The 8,139-nt window shown below is 36.6% G+C and overlaps 1 protein-coding gene across 2 annotated transcripts in view; it reads left to right on the forward strand.

The window, feature by feature from the left end:
* LOC131038314 (COP9 signalosome complex subunit 1) overlaps positions 1-6,972 on the forward strand; it is a 35,686-nt gene extending 28,714 nt beyond the window's left edge. Inside the window, exons 5-7 of one of the 2 annotated variants that reach the window (XM_057970676.2) lie at positions 5,691-5,925; positions 6,077-6,216; positions 6,586-6,972. In XM_057970676.2, the coding sequence (XP_057826659.1) occupies positions 5,691-5,925; positions 6,077-6,216; positions 6,586-6,667 (457 nt within the window). In that variant the 3' untranslated portion in view covers positions 6,668-6,972. Of the gene's footprint in view, positions 1-5,690; positions 5,926-6,076; positions 6,503-6,585 lie in introns of those variants that run through there. The other variant, XM_057970678.1, reaches the window with a different exon arrangement.
* The last annotated feature ends 1,167 nt before the right edge of the window (positions 6,973-8,139 follow it).

Raw genomic sequence — 8,139 nt, forward strand, 5'->3', positions numbered from 1 at the left:
TAACCTACCTTATATTTCCTAACTTCCATCCCACATTCTAACCTACCCCTGCCCCTACCCTTCCCCTACATTTACACCTACCTATACCTTCACCCTTACCTACACCTACATTTACTCCTACCTCTACCTTCCCATATATTCTCTAGACCTCCCTTTATTTCCTTACCTACTACCCTTCCCTTAGCCTACCCATCCACTATCTTATTCCCCTACCACCATACCCTTTTCCTTTACCTACCCCCACCTACCTAACCCTCATCCCATCTTAAGCCTAAACCCCATCCCATCCTAGCCTACCCCTTTCATTACCCCCTTACCCTTCTACTATTCCCTTTTACCTCCCACATCCTAAATCTACCTTACCCCACGTATCTCCTACCTTCATCATCCATATCCCTTATGTCTCCCTTCCCCCAACATCCTCTTCTTCCCTTCCTCACGTGGCACTTTCCCTACCACTCTTCTCTTCCCTTCCCCACAACACCTCACATTTCTCTTCCCCCATTTCTCTTCCTCCACGGCACTTTCCCTACCACTCCACTCTCCCCTTCCCCACAACACCTCACATTTCTCTTCCCCCATGTCACACATGTTTGGCCCCCACTAACTCTAAGATGGAGATTTTGAAGTTTTTTAAGGCATTTTGATTTTCTCTACCGTATTACATTACTGGCCCCACAAGCTCTTGAGGTGGAAATTTAAAAAGTTTATTTTAGATATAAACATTGCTATTTTATATGTTGGACCCCACCAAGTTCTAAAATGAAAGAAAAAGTTTTTTCTAAGGCATTTTAAACAAAAGGGAGAGCATCCACCTCAGCATCCCCAGCACATGCCTAAGCCCCTTTAATCCACGTTGAATCACGAGGCAAGGTGGCACTAAGGAAATAAAGAAGCTGGCCCTTAAAAAGAAAAAAGAGATGTGTCACATAAGCAAAACATTGGAGGATTAAATTCAAAATCAGAGCATAAGTAAATGACAAGACAAAGGTGCGAACTCATATTTGAATTGAGGTAATCACGTTCTAAGGAGAATTCAGGAGGTGCAGATCTAAGTGAATAATCTGGCAGACATGAATTATAATCCACATCAGATTTTGGAAATAAATTTATTCAGTCCTGATATGAGTTCAAGCAGAGATTAATGCAATTTGATGAAGAAATATCAAATTTAAGTCGAATCAGAGAAGGGAAGCAATTCGTGAGGACAAACAAGCTGTTCATATTCAAATCTGGGTGTTTTACTCCCTAATTTTGTGCAGATCCATATCTGATATGTCATTTGTAGGTCTGAAAGTGCATTTGCAGATTTGAATTATCATGTGCAGAACCCCTTGGTGCTATTTCCAGACGTTGAAGAGTTTCATGAAATGAATCCCGTGAATTATCTCATATTTCTTTAACCTAGTGTTTTTGTTACAATTTTGATCGAAGCATTTTATTGGTCTTTCACGTTTGATACGAAGATGAAGGGCTAGGAAAGATGAGCATTCAAAGAAGCAAGGAGGACCAGTCACAAGGAGAAGTCAAGAAGATCAAATTCAAGATAAGCAACTCACATTTCGTGACAACATCAAGCTTTGTTATACACAACACCTATAGGCTCAAGTTTTGTTATACCAATATAATCACTCTATACAACCCCCATTTCTTTAGATGAATCTCCTTTTTTTTTCCAACCATAGTAGTTGAATGGAGCGAGGGGAGTAATATGGTTTGGATCCATGATATAATGATGAAAAAAAGTACAAAAATGAAGTCAATGCAAACAACTTCCCCTTTGATAAAAAACAATGACTCGATTTGCACGTTTTCCAAGAAAGGAAAAAATAAATCTGAGATCTGATGAATATAACAAGTACCTGGTAAAATTCTTGGAAAAATAGGCCTGAGATATGTGTAGAGGACTGAACTAGCTTTTTGGTGCTGCAAGAATTGCAAAAAAGCAGTCCGAATGTGTAAGGTATGGTTCTGGAAGCACAAACTCCTAGATCTGATGTCAAAGGCCTATAGAATGCACCAAGAGAAAAAGGTGGGAAAATCACCTCTTTCACTAAATTGGACTCGGAACTACCTTTCCAACAATATCTCGTTTGCACAAAAATGGAAATTGTATGTTTGATATGTATATATATATATTCATTTGTGGCAAGAAAAATCTTGTGTGGTGGAAATAACTCCAACAAAAATGTCCTTTGCAAAATATGTTTCTCCATATCTTGGACTCTCAGATCCTTTTAAAGGATACTAAAATTGAGTCTTGAACAGGATTTGGGTTCTCTAATTTCTATTTCCTAATCTTCCTTGAGAAAGAAAGAAAGAAATTGTACTAACGTCCATGGACTACCAAAATAGCACAGAACCAAAACAATCAGCGTAAATAGAATAGCAAAGTGGAACAAAAGGAAGCTCCAATTAGAGGTTTTAAGGTAAAACTAAATTAAAATTGCATGAAGAGCCTAGTATCCAGGTTTTAAAACCCATGACCCTTAAACTTGGGAAATCAATAATGCCATCAATTACAAGCATTACAAATAGCCAAGAGAAAGGAAGCCTGTTGCCAAAGAAGTTAAGGTTGACGAATGCCATGGTTAGAGGTGAAGATTGATCCTAATTTGTCTTGTGATGAAGCACTGATAGACCTCATTGTCAACCTCCATGAAACTTCTGAGTGTGATCTCACATCCCTTTGATGGGCAATGAATTAGATTTTGGTGTTTGAGTTGTGTTCCATGTTTTAACTGGGATATATAAAGAACCCAGAAGGCTGATTGATAAGGATTATGGTAATGAACTAACTCCACAGAGATACCTGTGAGCTGCAAGTGCTTGTGGAAACAGAATAGAAAGCAAAAAGATGCTACATTGGACACATTCACACTGTGAAGTGCAATATTTCTGGAACAAAATATGATCTATTTTTTGTGCCTGACAGAGTTCAGGAGATCAATCCTTTTCTTACCTTATAAGAGATAAAATCAGCAGGGGGAGGAAAAGGGGCTTGAGTGGTGATTAATCAGGATTAATTGGCATGTTATTTTTTCGTGATAAAATCCCTCAGAAAATGTCAAAATCTGGGTCAAGAGATTAAATTTAAAAGTTGCTATTTTTTAAAAGATAAATTAGGAAGGAAGTTTGTGGTGATTAATCGAGATAAGTTACCAAATTGGAATCAGGGATAGGTACCCATATAGCTATGTGGGTACAGTAGACCGGTATGGCAACTAGGTACGTTCTGGGTATGTCCATACAAAAAATATAATATTAATATACTAAAAATGTTAATAAATCAATATAAATTTATCGTCTGAAGTAGCATATACAAGTAGATACTAGATATAAATGTCTGAATAAAGTTTAATAATATAATTAATATTAATCTATACATAAAAACTAAATGGTTATAAAATTCATATTTTAAATATTTCATTTATTTAAAAATTAGAAAATAGTTTAATTTTTTATTTTTAAACAAATATGCCATTCATAAAATAAATTACTTGCACAGTCAACTGAGCAGTGGTTAACCCTAATGCCACACAAATAAAACATGTATATGCAAAAGAAATTAACGGTGCAAATAAAATAAATATTACCACGTCATAATATTGCCACTACAATAAATGTATATATAACTAAATAAATTGCCACTTAATAACATTAATTTATTTTGCTAGTTGGCTGTTTGCTGCGAGGTAGGTGGTTGAGTTGTCAGCTGTTTGAACGCACCTCGTTTCCTTTCCTTGTTTGCACCTCTCCTTTTTTTACAGCGACGACTTTCATTTTCGCTGTGCCTGACAAGAAATGTTGTTTAATTTTTTACTTTTTCCCTGTTGCTGCACTTGGCAAATGTAATGAGTAAATATGTCTTGAAAAATGTGTGGGTATAGTGATTGGGGACGGTCATTTAAGGTTTCATGGGTCAAAGAGTCAACGAAAAATGCCTTGAAAACTTCACCAATGCTGCTGTAATTGCTATGAAATTGCTACGACCTCAGAATTTCTGGGGATTGCCCTGGAATTTTTCCAGAAAATTCTAATTGCTACAAGCCTCAACCTGTCTGATTGCACAGTCAATTCCAACTCATACCCTATGACTCACCTGGGAACAATCAATTTTAAATGATTTTGGTAACATAGTTTGAGATTAATTGGCAGTTTTTATAACTGTGATTATAATATCCAACCAGCAAGGAAAAGGAAAGGTTGAGCAGTCAAGGGCAATCCATTGCAAGGCTTTCAAAAATCAAGCAGTCGATTGTGGCTATCTGAGGCAAAAGCTATGGCTGTGTAGGACTAATAATGTGATAGTCAACCTACAATCCTAGGGATATTAGGTAAAATTGCAAAGCAAGCTTGTTTGCTTTTAATTGATTTGGATCTAGTGATAGTTCTATGACACCAACTATTGTGTTGAAGTTCGAGCTTGAACCGAAGAAAATTCTAAAGTTTCGGTAGGTAGAATGGGCTCTGGTGCCAATAGGAAACTAGTGGAGGTCATACTATAAACTATGTCTTGGAGTGGAATGACAGTTTCTTACATCAATCTTCATCTCACCAGACACGACTTGAACCTGTTTTTAGTAACAAATGCACCTGGACCTGATACTGTTTTGTTTTGTTCTAGTTCTCCGAACATATGACATTGGGTTTCACTGACCTTATATGATGCTAAGCTTTGCCAATGATCGTGTGTAATATCCCCTAATTGGGAATGCCCTAAATTTGCCTCAATTTCTCAATTTCCAAATAGATAAGTGTGTTAGAAAATACCTTTCTCCTGATTTAAACCCTGCAAACGGATTAGAAGCCACTTACAACAATGATTCCAATAATCAGATTACAACAATAATCAGAGTATACCTTTCTCCTGATTTAAACTCTGCATACGGATTAGAAGCTACTTACAACAATGATTCCAATAATAATCAGAGTATTATAATCAGTAAATTAAATCAGATTATCATAATCAGTAAATTCATAGCAGAATTATTAGTTCAGCCATAAAATATTAAATATCTCTGGAGAACTCAACCATTGGAGAACTTGGGAGAATGTGACTTCAATAGGGTGTCTTGGACCCTCTACCCTAGGCATAAGAGCGGATGTACCATCCCTCTTGGCCTCATGTGACCCATGCCATCCATATGAGGTGGTCTATCCAGTGAGGTTACTTTTCCGTTGTCCCCTCATCTGGCCAACCTTTTCCCTTTCTCACTATGATTGGTCTCCTCCAAGGGCAGTACCCTCTATATCCCCTTAGCCTCATGGAACAATCTAGTTCCCTCATAGAGGTGGCGTACCATATGAATTGGATTTGAATGACATAATTTCTTACATCAATCTTCATTCACCACACTTGAACCTGTTTTTAGTAATGGACACACTTGGGCCTGATCTTGTTTTGTGTTGTTGTATGTCTCTTAAAGGTATGACAGTGAACATGCTTTATTTTCATCCAAGCTTTGTATAAATTGGCCATAGAAGGACTAGTACTTGATCTTGATCCACTATAATGGTTTTCAATGTCCTTCAAGACTTTTTAGATCAGCTAAGCTGTCTGCCTGTTCTCTATTGAGTTTCTATTTTTCCATGATTGCCCATTCTGTGAAAAACTGTTTTTATTGTTTTCTTAAAAAAATTAAAGGGTTTTTGTTTATCTGACAATGATCCATTTTGTTGTGTTGCAGTCGATATGCATCATGCTTGGAATATCTCCAAAATCTCAAATCAAACTTACTACTTGATATACATCTTCATGGTCATGTAGAAACACTATATGATCAAATTCGGCATAAAGCACTAATCCAGTATACGAACCCTTTCATATCAGTTGACCTCCATACCATGGCAAATGCATTCAAGACAAGTGTGGGTGGTCTTGAAAAAGAGCTTGAGGCTTTGATAATGGATAATCAAATTCAGGTAAGGCTTTCTCCTGGTATTGGTTCTTGTGTGAGAGGAGTTACTTCATATTGTTACGTATCATGCTAGTGGGTGTATGTACCTGAATTTTGTTATAATGTAATTGCACAATTGTACTGAAAACTTGTGCCTCATTTATTCTCCATTTCAGGCCCGCATTGATTCGCACAACAAGATCTTATATGCTCGCCATGCTGATCAGCGGAATACAACATTTCAGCGTGTTTTACAAACTGGAGTCGAATTTGACAGGGATGTACGGGCGATGCTTTTGCGGGCTAATCTAATGAGGCACGATTTTATCTTAGAAAACTCCAGGAAGATATGACTCAGCATGAATGTTTTGAAAAATTTATTATATGTTGTGTGTGACCATCTATACGGGCTTTGGAAATTCTGTAAGAGTAAATGCTCAAGTGGGTTTAGCTTCTTAATTATTGATGCTTTTTCTCCATTTCGTTTACTTGGAGGGATTATATTGTAGAGTATACATGTATATTGTAACGGGTATAGGGGTTTTGACTGTTTTTACATAAATACCATATATGGGTTTTGAGGAAACCACTTTTAGTTTAAATTCTTCTGTTGACCATTCTATATGTCCTTGTTTGATGAAAACTGGAAGACGTCTAACAAGAACAGATTTTTTGAGTAGTGCAGGTCAATTTCTTCAGATGAGGATTTAGGAGGTTGCTCCGTCCCAAGGTTTTCAAAACTGGGATCCTCTGCCGGTCTTAATTAGTTTTGAATATATACTTCCAAAGGCGGTTTCTTTGTTTGAACTTGAAATAAAAATTGGTCATGGCATCCCAATGCTTTAATTAGCGATGTTATATGATGTTCCCATTGGAACAAAACATGAATGCTCAGATTTATTCATCTATTGTCTGTAGTTGTTTTGAAGTTTGGCATCTTTGATTCGAAGTTGAATTGTGAGGGGCTAAAACATTATTGCTGATTTGAGTTGAGTATATTCTGAGTGTTTTTGTGATGAAAATGCTTTTTATTGGGTATCTAATCAGAATGCAGTTGGATGCTTTATTTTTATTTGATACGTTTTCTTTAGAATTACCTTTTCTCCTTACATGGTGAGATTTTGCAATCATGCTAGATTGATTTGTATTCTGACATTCTAATTGAGATACTTTTGTTGCCATTCGTAGTGTTGCATAAAAATGGTTTTATTTTGTTAGACGATATATTACTTGTTACTGTATATTCTACAGCAAATGCACCAGCACATTCAAATAAATGCTCGAAGGTGTTTGTGTACAAGTGGGTTTCCTGGTGTTGTAATTATTACAAAAATAAATGAGGAAACGTGTAATTAATGTAATGACTGTTTGTTGAGGTAATCTTGAAATGATTAAACATAAACCCATGAATGAATTTTAATTTGAACGATCCTATATTGGTGGGAATTTTGAGACGAGTGCTAGGTAAGACCTTTACAACATGCTCTAAATTTTGTGCCAATAGGAAAAGAGGCCAAAGGTTGCAAAGCATGAGTTTAATCCAGATTGGTGAGAATTGGGAGGAGTTATATTGATCCTAGATTGGGAGGATCGAGAAAACAGAGATTTATCTCAAATTGGTGAGAATTGAGATAACAATGACCTATACGATGGGAAAGGGAGGTGAAATATCAATCATATAAAGCATTATATGACCAAATGCTCTTGCCATGGGAAAGAGCCTAGGGTGAATAAACCGACCAAAACAAAGCAATTGAAGAAAATTCCATGAAGAAAATTGGATTAGGAAAGAGCCTAGGGTGAAAAAGCATTACATGACCAAAACAATTGAAGAAAATTGGATTAGGAAGTATATAAATTCCATGGCTTAACAGAACTAGCTCTTGTACTGGGAAACAGAACTAGCTCTTGTACTGGGAAACAAAACTCAAAGAGGTTATGGTTCGTGGGGGTCCAAGACCGCTGGTGGAAGTGATTGAATGCAAGTCCCAATTCCAAAAAATCCAGCATGGACGGGCAAGAATTTTCCAGTAATTATCCAATGGGTGGATACTTCGCTCAACCCTGGACTTTCTTCTCCTGCTTGATGATTATCCAGTTTGACAAAAGCTCTTCATGGCTAGGTTAGGATATTATGTTCTGGAAAAAAAATTCAGTCCTGTTAGTATTAGTATTAAGGTTAAGTAAGAGACTTTGTTTTTAGATCAAAGTTTCTGTCCTAAGTAATATTAGGGCAAAA

Source organism: Cryptomeria japonica, chromosome 6 (genome assembly GCF_030272615.1).
Source record: "Cryptomeria japonica chromosome 6, Sugi_1.0, whole genome shotgun sequence".
NCBI classification, from domain to species: Eukaryota; Viridiplantae; Streptophyta; class Pinopsida; order Cupressales; family Cupressaceae; genus Cryptomeria; species Cryptomeria japonica.